General features: G+C 45.3%; 1 protein-coding gene across 1 annotated transcript; it reads right to left on the reverse strand.

Moving 5' to 3' along the window:
• Positions 1–5791: 5791 nt before the first annotated feature.
• Positions 5792–6910, reverse strand: neurod4 (neuronal differentiation 4). Its single transcript, XM_061272421.1, has one exon. The coding sequence runs from the start codon at positions 6908–6910 to the stop codon at positions 5834–5836; it is 1077 nt and encodes a 358-aa protein (XP_061128405.1). The 3' UTR covers positions 5792–5833.
• Between the last annotated feature and the right edge of the window lie 7435 nt (positions 6911–14345).

Genomic DNA, 14345 nt, shown 5'->3' on the forward strand with positions numbered 1-14345 from the left:
TGAATCAAGCTAGCGGGATTCTTTTTAGCGCAGCACGACGGGATGAGAAGGTCATGACCTTCACTCTCCTGGATTAACGTTTAATGTAACACTGGCCACTCAGATGCTTAATTCTCACTCATCCGCTGGCAAATTCAAAATCAACTTTTTTTTTTGGAAGCCAGAACTATTTAATGAATTACTTAAAATAGAAGTCAATTGGAAAACATTAATTTGAATCAACCCCACGCACGACATTCACAATATAACACTAACATTGTTTGTTTTTCCCGTCCCAGGTGGCGGCCATTTTGCATCTTGCTGTTGACTGAAAATGACATTACAGGCAAGGAAACTTTTTTTCTATACGACACTTCATCTATAAGATCATTCTGAGTGCTTGACACAAAATTGAAATAGAAATAAAAATCAAAACGTGTGGCTTTTTCAAACGCATTATTCCTCGGAATATGGCACGATCTGATTGGAAAGACAATTTTGACACGACTTGTTGCATTTTGGCTGCAAACTCGAGTCAAAGGAGCACTGCTGCCGTCTGTAGGCCGCGCCCACTTCAATCCGTGTTGACGTTGGTGATCGTGAAGGTGACACTAATCACCCTGAGACCATCTATTTATTCAGCGCAGATGTTGATCTGGGCATGGGAAAGCTGCAAACCTGTTAATTCCTTTAGATAATCTGATTCCCACACCCCTGCCGCTCTTTTAAATCTGTTACTCATGGGGGGGGAAAAAAAATCAGTTTTCAGTTTAAAATTAAGATTTTAAATTTTAATTTAAAATTTAGTTTTCTGTAATATGATGAAGCAGCCATTTATTTTCAGCAAAATAGAAAGATGACTTCCTATGCACTCACTGTACATCGCACCGCCGTGAACAGAACCTCGCGCATCCGGCACAATTAATTACCGGCTCATAAATGTGATTTAATAATTCTCAGTGTGCACACATTAAATCAGGGGCGAGCTTTGAGTTGTTCCTCTTGTAATTGAAATGCAGTCACAAAGGCAGAGCACGGGATGGCCTGCCTTTTTCTAATTAATCAGCGCTAGCTAAACAAACGAAATAAGCGCGGCAGATGGACAGACGGACAGATGTTGCGAGCACAAAGTTTACAACCTGGGCCTTCCATCAGGCCCATCTGTTGCTGCGGAACCTGCTACCTCCCTCTCTCCGACCTCCCCCATCGCCTTGGTATTCTCTCGCTTGGCTCATCAGCATCTATCACTGCAGCCTTCGCGAGCGGGCGGGCGGGCGTCCCCATTTAACCTCCCGCCTGACCTGCTTTAACCCTTGCCAGACAATTAGCCGCTTATTAGCCCATGTGAGCCCGAGCTCCATTAGCTTACAATTTGACATTGTCCGTTTTGTGAATCTGAGCAGTAGGCGGAAGACACTTTACAATCCAAAGAAAAGCATCGCCAGAGGAATACTTAAGAAATAATTGCAATGTCTTTTGGAAACAGGTTAGGAGGACAATTTGAAAGGCTCCACAGACAATCAGTTGCCTCACTATGTTTTTTTTTTTTTTTAACTTCTGAACGTTTGAGTTAATCACTTCCAAAAATTGCCTCACTTGTTTTGAGTTAAGTCAAATGTTTGCAAAGTTAAAACTAAAAAACCTTTTTTCCTGCTAACTTACTCGGGTATCAGTGGAACAAGTCAAGTTGTACACCGACCTCACTTTGACCATCACTGAGCAAAATTATTTATAAATAATATATATATAATATACTAAATATACTATATTATATATTATGTTATGTTATAGTATATATAAAAATATTGACAGTATCTTTATTGGGCAAGCTCCTCCCACATTTTGGATCCTGTTGCTATGCAGGTTAAAGCATAGAAAATATTCACTGCACAGTGGCAAGCTAGGCTACTGTTCTTGTCTTTCAATTTGAATTGATGTCACTTTTAAAAGCTCAAGGCAAGTCCGTGCAGCATCACAATATTCAACAGCTCCTTCCTCTCCTTCTTTTCCAAGTTATCCCACGTTCCGCCTCTCAGACACCCGGGCCCTCCTACCTTGGCTGTTTTTGTGGCCTCTTCCAAAAGGGACCTCCATCTGTCCCCACACTTGCCCTATTGTCAAGCCCCAAAGCCCGGCAAGTTCCACAATGCAGTGGGCGTGCAAGGAGGGGGCGGGGCGGGCGGCGTTAGGGTAAACACCACAGCATCCAGATCCCATTAGAAGCTCTTTAACTTCCACACGCTAATACTGGGAGCGAGGCCCGCTCGGGTGGAGAAGGCGTGTCCTCATGCACGGCACGGCACCTCTGGCGTGAGGTCACGGGTCTGCGTGCGAGCTACTCAGGCTTAGCCCCAGGGCGAGCAGGGAATTGTGAAATATCTCCTTTCCTTTCCTCTTGATGATTCTAACATCACCATCATCTCCTGGTTCTGTGTGTCCTCCACCACCTGCTCCTGAGGCTCCTCTGTTTGAGGTTTGTCTACCTCCAAGTGTGGGCCATCACATCCCTGCGTGTGCCCCACCAGGGGGGAGGGGAGGGGCTGAGGCCAAGGGATTACTGGCGCACAGACACTGATTAAAGCCTTCCAAGCTCCCATGGCCCCATTAATACAATCTTAATCACAATGCTTTATCCCTCAATCTCGCTCCTATGGATCAGGGCCTATTCATTTTGGTGGCCTGACCTGCCACTGTTGTTGGCCTGCTGGATTAAGGATGAGCGGCCGGCGCACACAAATGCTAATCTAAGCGCAGAAGATGGCTAGCTAGCAAGCTTCCTGCATGGCCAATGTCACGAATAGTTGATATTGTTGCTTTTACAATCAGACCGCCTAAACCGAATATTCTGAGAGGCGAGATTATCGTGGTTTGAGATTTTTTTTATTTGAGTTACTTTAAGACTTTTGTTTAATTTCAGTTTTTGTTTTCATTTTTGCGAATATGCCTTGTTTTATTTATTTATTTATTTATTTATTTATTTATTTATTTATTTATTTATTTATTTATTTATTTATAAATGTTTACAGTATTTGTAGACCACAAGATGGAGAAAAAATAAGGTCATTAAGTATATATGTAAGGTGAACTCCCGTTCCCAAACAATTTACAATCCGCATTATGAACAAATGAAGGGAAATATCCTCCTTAACTGTTTGTTTCCAAATATTTGGCTCGGCCAACATGTATAAAATGAAGTCAATCTTATATCTTCTTGTTCCATGACTTTGCAGCCAGACCGAAGAATTAACTGGTGTCAAGATTTATATTTATATTTGGCAAATTTCTGGGCTTGCGTGATGAGGTGCTAACACATTTGTCTTCAGACTCGAAGCTTCTCAAAAACAAGCCGCTTACTTAGTCATAATCCCTGAGGCTTCACTTTGGTCGCTATGGTGATAAAAGTCATTGGTGTGTCCTGTAATTCTTCATCCTTTGTGTCAAGTTTTATTCCGACACTTTATCAAGACACTTTTCAAATTGTGACAAATGTCCCCTTGAATCATTGTACTTGGTTGACCTTATTACTGAGTCCACAATGTTCTCTTTTCACAACTTTTCCATATTTTCTTTGTCATTGCTTCTGCAATCCAGGTGTGAAGTCGCTCTTGTCTGCGTTTTGCAAAGTTAATTTATTATTTATTGATATATATTGTTATTTATTCGCTTATTCAGATTTGGGGCATTCTGCAAAGTCAATTTATTATTTCTTCATATATATATTATATATTTGCATCCACCATATTCAGATTTGGGGGGGTATTTATGATAACGCTCCCCCCCACCCTACCAGCAAAAGAACACAAAGAGGCTGCATGCGCGCCAACTGACTCCAGCAGTACTTTCTCACAGGCCAAACGTCTGTCTGTGTGTACAGCTATGTGTCACTATATGCCAAAGAGCAGTCGGGACCAAGTTGTGAATGAAGAGCAAGGACCCCCCCGGTCACCTCCGGTGCCCTCGGCCTCCCCTTCTACCCCTCGGCACACTGCTCCCCTTTTCTGTGGGCCGTGCCGCCCGCTCGCTAGCTCGCATGCTCTCACTCTGCTCTTCCCAAATTGGCCCAGCTGTCCGTCAGCCCCCCCCCCGCGGTTCCCCCAGCTGTCTGCCCTCCCCGAACGAGAGAACCCCGCAACAATAGAGGTCGCAGGTCAAGAGAAAGAACAGGCTGCGCTCACAATAGACCAGTGGCGCCCTGTAAAACAATCATTCCCTTTTCCTCCTGCGGCCTTTCAGCCCCAACTGGAAAAGACAAACCTTTGGAGAGCCATCTGAAGAGGGGGCACATTCTTTTGGACAACGAGGCACCTCTTCTGCTTCGGCCGGGGTCGTTCGTACACACGCACGTCGCGCTCTGCCACCCTCGTCTTTGTTCACCTCGAGTGCCATCGAGTCACTCGACGGGCTCATTAAAGTGTAAACTCGGCTTTTTGACGTTAAGGGAGTGAGATAAATGTGCCAGATGATACGTGGCCACTTGGGGAAATGCACATCATTGTTTGCTGGCATTGTATCTGCTGCCACTAAAAATCTTTTTTTTTTTTTTACTTTGTATGGTGGATGAAACATGACTTTTTGCCCTGCAGTGTTTTGGCATGATGGGAAACGGGGACATGTGGGAGAGCTGGAGAAAAAGGCCGTGCCACATTCACCTGTTCCTCAAGTGTTGTTTCCCATGGCCCACAACGGGGTCCCACACACCCGCCTGACTGCGTGAAGCCACACATCGTACACGCTCACACATCTTGCAAATGAGTTCTGGTGGGACTTCACTGAACAAAAAAAAAAAGAAAAGAAAGCCTGTACTTGTGCTTTTGTTGCCTTGAAATAAATGAAGTGAAGCAAAATGGTAGACTATCAAGTGTCGTTAGTTTTATATCAAAATGAGAACCAAACCATAATTTTGTAATGTGTGGTCCCTGTGGATATTTTAAAAATGTATTTATTTATTTTTATTTATTTTTATCTTTAATCAGTCATTTCTAATTATTTGAATAATTTCTAATAATTTTCTAGAATATGGCATGGAGTAATTTATTTTTATCTTTAATCAGTCATTTCTAATCATTTGAATAATTTCTAATAATTTTCTAGAAATTGCACGAGCCCAAACAAAATCTTAGGACGGAAAGAGCATCCAATACTGTATAAGAATATTTATTCAATTAAGTGCGAAACAGCAAAAATATTTACAATGTCGACACCCAAAGATTGTGACACCCAATCAACAAGTACCTGAAAGAGCTCCAATAAATAACTTAAATACAGTATAGCTGCCAAGGACAAACCGAGAAGACAAAAGAAAACAAAACGGAAAAATAGAGAAGACAGGGTTTTTTGTAAAAAGACAGACAGGATGAAAAATAAATATTAAATACAAATTTATAAATAAATTCATCGCTCCGTTGCTGAGACGCTCAATGGCTGCGGGCAATTTCAGGTGGATGGAAAGTTTTGCGTCCTTTGTTCAAAAAGATGTTGAGCATCAGGTAGATGGATGGGAGCTGACCAGTCGCTCTTTGAAAGGTGGCCGCGCTCAGGTGATGCAATGTACTGCTGGTTCTCTAGCACCGGTGTCCAACTTTGAGGCTCGGGGTCCAGAACTGGCCCTTCGCATCATCGTATGTGGTCCATGAAAGCAAACGTGCATCGACTTCAAGTTTGGCGCCTAATATTGTCGTCCCCCAAGCCAGAGGTTGGAGGTTGGATCCTCAGCCGTTGTGAGCATGTCCAAGTGTCCTTGAGCAAGACGCGGACCACCCCACGCTGACCCCCCCCACCCCACCCCTGGCCCAATGAGGAAGCAGTGTAGCAAAGGTAGAAAAGTGACAGCCCGTTGACCACTGTGAGGGTCTTTTCACATGGTACCCATCTGAGCAGCCAACAGATGAGAAGAAGCGAAGGAGTCAAAGGCCACGTCCAGGGGCAGCTCGTAGCGGGAGGCCTGGAAGAGAGGGTGGCCCTGATGCCCCCCGGCTAGGCCGGCGCTCACCGAGGCGGGGTAATGGTGGGACGTCAGGTAATGGGCGTGGTGGCCCGTGTAGTTCCTCTCGGACTCCTGGGGCGACGGCTCCTGCTTCAGGGCAAAGTTGCCGCTGATGCTGAGGGGGGGCGTGAGGGGCCCGTCGTACGGCGGGGTGCCTCCGCCGCCGCCGCACTCATGAGGGGAGGGGTGGTCGAATGACTGCCCCCCCTTGAAGCCCTTCATGTGGAGGAGGTGGGATGCCTCAAGGGAGCCGTAAGGGGGGCTGGGGAGCCCCGGGGATGGGTAGCTGAGGCCACGGCCGGCCTGACCCCCCGCGGCGACTGAGCCGGGGCCTCCGCACTTGTCCTCAGGCTTGTTGATGAGCAAGGGCGCTGGGCCCAGCTGCAGGCAGCCGGCCACCAAGTTGCTGGTGGGCTGCGACAGGCCTTTGCACAGCATCTCCATAAAGCCGTGGCTCTCCGGAGACTGGCCGTTCTCCAGTACCTCCGACAGCGCCCAGATGTAGTTGCGGGCCAGCCGCAGCGTCTCAATCTTGGACAGCTTCTGCGTTTTGGAGTAGCAGGGCATCACTCGCCGCAAACTGTCCAGCGCGTCATTCAGGCCGTGCATGCGCGAGCGTTCCCTGGCGTTGGCCTTCATGCGGCGGGCCCGGAAGCGCTCCTGACGAGCCTTGGTCATCTTCTTCTTCTTGGGCCCCCTCCTTTTAGGAGCCATTTCTCCATTAGGCCCACTCATCACCTCCTCCTCTTCCTCCTCCTCCTCTTCTTCTTCCATGTCCTCGCTGCCCAGCTCGGAGCAGGAGTGTCTGCTTCCTTCAAGCAGGACATGGTGGCCCCTCATCTCTGAGCTTTCCTCGCCATCCTGAGAGCTGCCGTCTTCCTCCAGCCAGGCCAGGGAGCCCACCAGCTCACTCATATCGCCGCTCTTTCCAAATGGCTTGTTCATCATTCTGCTCTGCGCAAAAAGGGGACAGTGTGCACCATTAGTCAAAGAACCACTTCAAATCGCATGTTTGATATCCACTTTCAGCACCACGAGGTGAACAGCTCACGCATCACCATGCATGAGCCCTTTCCTACATTTGACATGTCCTTGCATTGTAATATAGTGAGATTCACTGAAAATAATAAAGGAGAGGAATGAGAACGGCATAAGGATGCTGTCAATCTGGGACACGGCAGGATTTAGCCAGCAAATAAAGCCTAAAGATTAAATGGGACATGAAAATCAAAAAATGTGTTCGCATGCACACCCCTCTCAAAAAAAGAAAAACTATTGTTTTTGATTTTCTGTTTTATTTTTTATTTGAAATAACGCGATAATTAATTATTATTATTATTATTATTATTATTATTTATTCATGCAAAAAATACATAAAAATATAACTATAGATTTTTTTTGTGAAATGTCCCAAATAAATGTGCACCATGTAAAAATGTGACTTTATGTATTTAATCTAAACTATACATTTTGCATTTTATAGATGCCCTAATTTTGAATTTTGCAAAGAAAGTATTTGCACAAATATTGCCTGTCGTAAATATTACATCTAGAGGTCAAGCTGGATCGAATGCAACGCACCTGTTTGGGCAGACGGTGGTCCGGTCAAAAAAAGATAATGAAGAAGTGAAAAAGAAAGTCCAACGTCTGCGCGTTTGTCTCGTACGTGTGCCACTGTCCCCAAACTCAGTTGGCCGCTGGGGCGCATATATGCATGGAGGCTTCGTCCCAAAATGACTCGAGCGCGCTGAGATTTGTTGCCCTAAGCTCCGTAAGCCCCTCCCTCCCACGCCACACCCTCGACCCATTGAAACGCGCGTGGCAGTCTCGTGGCCAGAAGTTTTACAACATTTGTGAGCAGAGAGAGAGAGAGAGCGCACGCCCCGCTGCATGCCTAATCACTGTTTTATAAGCGGTTGGTGGGGTGGGGGGGGGCGGTCAATTGTACTCGGAGACGGAGTCAAGCGAGTCACTTCATACCGAACAGGACCATCAATTTGCATTTGTTCAAAAGTTTCTATTGATTTGCATATAGAAACGAATAATTAAAACCTCAATTTAAGTTAAGATGGTAAACGTCATCGCCGTAATTTTCTATTCTTCACATGGACGTTTGCAAGTGGTTTGAAAATACAAATCGGAATTTCAAGATTTATTGCCTTCATTTGCGACATCGGCGACAGGATGAAATCGTTTGAATGCCGACGTGCGTTAAGCATTTTAATCGATTGTCTATCTCATCATTAGTCGGTTGGATTAGGAATTTTCCACTTCATTAGGCGCACATTGTACGGCTGCTTGTGGCCGGGCGAGGAGACGCTCCTCCATGCGCGCGGATTTAAGTGTTTCTGACAGCTTGCTGCGTGGAGAGCAGGTGTGTGTGTGTGCGCGCGCGCGTGTGTGTGCGTCATGCATGCGCACCGTCGTTTGATTGTTTTCTTGCACGTTACTGAGCGCGCGTTCCGTTCCTTATTGGTGATTCGCTTGGCGCGACAATCAACAGCCCAGAATTTGGAAACCGAATATTGGGAGCTTAGATGTGTCCGGGATGGGAAACTTTGGACCGCCTTTGATAAATAGATAAAAATTAAGTTTCTTAGATGAAATTAAAAAGTTGTTTGGGCTCGGTCACTAGCGGTCCTCTTTCTTTCCAATCAAAATTTTGGATTTTTGTGCGCGTGTGTGTGTGTTATCACTGGCGAGGAAATATTTTATCAATAGGAGAAACGGCATTTTTGTCAAATTAAATGCACCCGTTGGCCTTTTATATGGACCCTGACAATGTAAGAAACTGGAAATTTCAAGGCAACAAACTTTCATAACATTCTAAGTTGAGCAATTTCAATACGTTTTAAGTTTTTCTGTTGTGAAATTTGTCTTAATTTGCTACATTGCACACACACATTTGTTGCGCTATATTTTGTTGCCATGTCAACAATTTAGATTTGAAGGTTTTTCTAACATTAGGCCGCAAAAAAAAAAAAAGTCGCAAAAGGGATGCACATTTTGAATTTGCTAGCTGCAAAACTCTGCCGTGACAAGACCGTCTTGTTTTTACACTCTCCATATTGAAGCGTTTTCACATTTTGTGGTGGCATAATAAAGGGCCGGCGGCCCCGTGCGTGGCGAGCCTCGGCCCAGTGGGGGACCACATTGTCCTCTTGGGGTCTCGCGCCTCGCACGTGCCCCCACATTGATCCCTTTGTGCACGAGACCGGGGGGGGGGGGGGGGGGTCCTCAACTTTGCCAAGCAGCACGCATACATACGAGAAGTTTGCATGCACGCACTTTTGCTTGGAGCGGCTTAAAGAGGATCACGTGACTCGTCGCAACGTCGCGCGTGAATGCAAGAGCGGCGGTTCGCGCTCGGCTCAGCCCAACGATTTATTGAACGGAGCCTGACAGATGGCTGCATTTCGGAGGCGTGCTGGGGGTGGGTCTTGGGGGTGGGGGCATCTGTTGCTTGGATGCTCACGCGTCACTCGCCTGTCCGCGGATGCGGTCTCGTGCTGAAACAGCATTTTAGACATCCATAACGGCCCTCACTCCTTTTGGCCAGTGCGCCTTTTGGGCGTGCGCGCCAACGCGCGTGCATGTGGTCGGAGGCGCTGCTTTGAGATACGAGTTCAATTCATTCTGTCATCTTGCTCATAACGCAAATTGTTGTTGTGTATTTTTTCTAGGAGGAAAATAACATTGCACAATATGATTATGTACCTTAAAAAGAAAAGAAAAATCCGTTTTTCTTATGTTGCATCAATTGACTGGCCGTTGTGCTGCTCCTTTTGTTGTTCCCACCTTGGCCATCTGGGGCCACTACAAGACAGATAGATGGATAGACAGGAAGTTAAGACATCTGAACTCTTTTCAGGTCTTAGGGAAAATTATATTAGTTGTTTTGTGCAGAGGATAAAGAATAATATTGTCTATAGACAACTAGACAGAAAAGGACGTTGCGTGTACATATAGAGAGAGTCCCACTCCCCAGGTACATGCCCCCCCCCCCCCCCCCCCCCCCCCCCACCGTATACGTCCCACGAGTGTGCATGGCCTCCATCGCACCTGCAGCCTGCACAGGGAATTCAAACCTCGTCATCTCCGGCAATCCCCACCGCTCCCAACGTCAGTCCAACGGAAAGGGAATGGCATCCTGCTCCCATTTGCGCTAACACACAAAACCAATCTTCTGGAAGAGGTCATGTGTCGGCGCTGGAACCACATCATAACTTTTCATTTTAGTTTTGTCATTTGCGGGAGAATTGAAGAGTGTGCTGGAGTGTATATCAGTCCTATCGCAAATCAACTTGAAGTGAATGGAAATGCCAATCATCTGTTCCAGCCTTCACCCAAAAATGATTTTGGTAATATGCCTTTTGATGAGGAAAATATTCGTACTCTTTTATAGAGAATAAAATTATGAGTTTGTGGATGATGGTTTATTCATTATATTGGTGCTGGTTCTTCTGGTGAGCCTGTTTTTGCCACCTGGGCAGAATAAGACGATTTACGTGAAGATGAAGACGATGAAGGATATATTGTTAGATTGTCAGCCCACATGTGTTGCTACACCATTCATGTGCTATTTGTTAGCATGTCTATAGAGTTTTCCATTGTTTGTTAGCATGAAGCTAAGATGGCTTTTCATGAATACAAAGCTGGTATTTGTCTTACTCTGACAGCAGAATTCAACTTTTATTGTCATTAATTACCTTGAAACATCATTTTCGGAAGAATTGTCGAATCACTGCATAAGTGTCGCTTGGCGAAAAATGAGTTGAGTTCACTTCCATCATACAGCGCTTATGTCTCAAATGTTTGCTCTCATGTCAAATCGAAAAAGCAAGTTGGTAAGTCGGATCACTCGTATCTCAAGGCACCAGTGGTTTGGGCCATCTGTATTTTTGGAGTCATTATGAGGGGAGTCTTGTACCAGCTATTTGAGTTCTGCAGTTGCTAATAATGAGGCTAACCCCCTTCCTTACAACAACAAAAAAGAAATCACTGCCACAAGTGAGTTGTCTCTCAGTCATGTCCCCAGGGCCTCGCAGTGAAATGGGAGGGCTCCTTGCTTGGTGCTGACAGATGGGTCCTTGTTCCTGTCTTTTTCTTCATCTCCCTCCTTTGCTAAAACACAGTCGCACTCACACACACCAGGACTGGGCCGACACAATGGGAATTAAAGCTCTCTCCACACACACATACACACACACACCGCTACTGAAAGCTGAGCCCTTGTAGACATCATAAAAGATGGAGTGAGTGGGGAGAAGGGGCGGGCCGCAAGCATGGCACAGTGTGAGCAAGTCCGAGTGATGCCAGTGTATTGTTTTGCCAGGAAGGAAGGAAGTAAGGAGCAACTTGCTACACACACATCGACAGATTGTCGATATGGTTCTGGATGTTACATAAATGTTGAGAAGGCCCTGAGTGCTGTTTGGTGTTCATTGAGGCCGTCATGGAGGACGTTTTGTTTTTCTTACACAAGCAAATGCCTGAAACAACTCAGACAGCGAAAAAAAGCAAAGAAAACAAAATAATTACTTTAAAAAGTAAATTTAAATGCAGTAACCCCCCCCGAAAAAATCAAGGCATTGAAAATGAAAAGGAAAAAGATTAAAAAGTAGCTTACCGTATTTTCCAGACTATATGTTGAATTTTTTTTTTATAGTTTGACCGGTGGTGCGACTTGTACTCAGGAGCGACTTATAGTCCGGAAAATACGGTCAATTCAGAACATTACTTTCAGTGAAGTTGATTTTGATTTCTTAAAGAGGTTTAAAACATAGTTTGTCATTTAATTTAAAAGCGTCTACACTGCATATGGACTGCCGAAGGAGACGTTTGTCACACGCACATGCAAACTATTTTATGTTTTTATTATTATTATTGTTATTTATTTTCTTTTTTTTTTTATGAAAGACAGTTGCACTCACCCAGATATCCATTGTATATAAAACATATATGAATGTGCAAGTGTGACACTTGAATCCGATTCTTCAAATCGTATTTTGCTAACATCGTGCATGATTCGCAGCGATATGAGCAGATTGTTTGCAGCTTATTCCGTCTTCCTTTGGGCTAATGGATTGGCAAAACATTCCAATCGCGCAGATAGCAACAGAATGGGAATCTGGCTCGAGGGCAATTCTCACTAAGTGGAGAGAGAGCCGTTCAACAAAGGTGCCTGCGGTTTCATATTCGGGATACTTTACAACCTCCGTCCCAGGACATCAACAGTGTTTTTGGGTGTGCTGCATGTCGGAGGGGGCAGAACGGGGGGGTTGGGGGGGGAGCCATCTGCCACGCTAGCGCTCCTGAGGGAGACGGCCATATCCCAGGGGTGTTTTGCAGAGAGAGAGGGGCTGAAAGGATTACACCCAACCACTAATCAACAGCGCTAATCTGCGAGCCCCCATACAAAATCCCATCCAAACAACAACTTGGGCCAAAACATAATAGCTGACTGAATTGTGCGCTGTACAATCCAACAAATATGTAAACGTAACGTTCGGCATATGATCGGAATTGTGGAGGGAGACTCGCAGAGCTGTGATTGGCAAAGAGCCATCCATCGTGAGTCTGTGATCAGGTGCGAGTATCCCACAAGTGGCCTCGTCTGATTCCCACTGTGACCATTATGCAAATACAGCAACACGACGACCCCGCCAGAGAAATTAGACCAACCGACAAAAGCACTCGGCTAATACGTTCGCATTGTCCCGTGGCGTACTTTCAAGCATTTATGCGAGTGTTGAGCGTTTGGTGTCATCCGTCCTTCTGAGTCGTTGATTTAATGTCATACGACCGGCCAAACCTTTTTGGCTGACTTTATCACAGCAGGGGGGCGGGGCTAAAGTGCATATGCTTGGATTTTGTCTTGGCACCGAGCGGGGTATCACTTTGCAACTTGTTTCACGCTCCCCGGGCAGCATGGTTTTGATGTCCGAGATGCTAGGCGCTGGCGGGCCCATCTTAATCATGATGCCAGTCCTCCGGGGCACAGGGAACTGGAGCACCTCGGTTTACGCCTATACGCGACCTCCTGCAGTATGCCCATTGGCTAGCCTGCCGCTAAGCTCCCGATTCCATCGCCTCATTGTTCGACGGGCCCCGCGCTGCCAATATTAAGCCCGGCTAATGTGGTCTCCAGGCAGCTGGAGCGGCCCCGATTATTACCATGACACAGCCAACTGAGGGGTGTAATATCATTAAAAATAAATCAGGTGGTTTGGAGATTTGCTTGGGGGTGGGGTGGGGGGGGGCTTCGAATGGCATTAGGTAGGAGAGCTGCCGTAATTTCATTAGCCAGTGGGAACATCTCAGAGGATCTGTTGAAACGTTTCCTTCAAGTTACACTAATTTAATTTCTCCCTGCACTCAACACAGAATGAGTAAAGTATATGTGACGCATAGTTTTCAGAATGAAGTGCCAAATAATCGTAAAAGAGAACGACCGCCCGATGCTTAGATGCGCCGAAATATCATCGCAGCGGGATTAAAATCCAATTTGCCAATTAAAAAAGAGTGGCAATCGATCTGAAAGCAGGCACGCTGTAGCGTTATTGGTGGAGATATTAGCTTCTTTTGCTGGATTATCGAGATGACAGAGAAAAAAAAAACGTGAGTCTGCTCATGCAGTTAATCTCCTTAAAGTGCTTGACACTGAGCTGTCTGCTCGGCAGACTTGCCACAATCGCTTGGCCCATGAATAGACATCAATGCCAAGCCAATGGACACCCTGGCCAACTTGTCGTTGGGTTGTTTTCCATCGGTCCGGTTCGAATGCTGCGCTTTGCTCTATGTGAACATTAATATTTCCTATTTTACTATTGCTGTTGACTTTGCACAATCCATGGTTGTGACGTCAGAGGTGCCATTTAGTCTGCTGCCTTTGTTCGGGGCTCATCACAAATAAATAAGGTGATTTCAAGGCTCATTGAGCGCGCGATGGATTGCGCCCCAAAGTCATGCTCACGTTCGTTAGATAGATAGATAGATAGATAGATAGATAGATAGATAGATAGATAGATAGATAGATAGATAGATAGATAGATAGATAGATAGATAGATAGATAGATAGATAGATAGATAGATAGATAGATAGATAGATAGATAGATAGATAGATAGATAGATAGATAGATAGATAGATAGATAGATAGATAGATAGATAGATAGATAGATAGATAGATAGATAGATAGATAGATAGATAGATAGATAGATAGATAGATAGAGAGAGAGAGAGAGAGAGAGAGAGATAGATAGATAGATAGATAGATAGAGAGATAGAGAGATAGAGAGATAGAGAGATAGAGAGATAGAGAGATAGAGAGATAGAGAGATAGAGAGAGAGAGAGAGAGAGAGAGAGAGAGAGAGAGAGAGC

Source organism: Syngnathus typhle, linkage group LG2 (assembly GCF_033458585.1).
Source record: "Syngnathus typhle isolate RoL2023-S1 ecotype Sweden linkage group LG2, RoL_Styp_1.0, whole genome shotgun sequence".
Classification (NCBI taxonomy): domain Eukaryota; kingdom Metazoa; phylum Chordata; class Actinopteri; order Syngnathiformes; family Syngnathidae; genus Syngnathus; species Syngnathus typhle.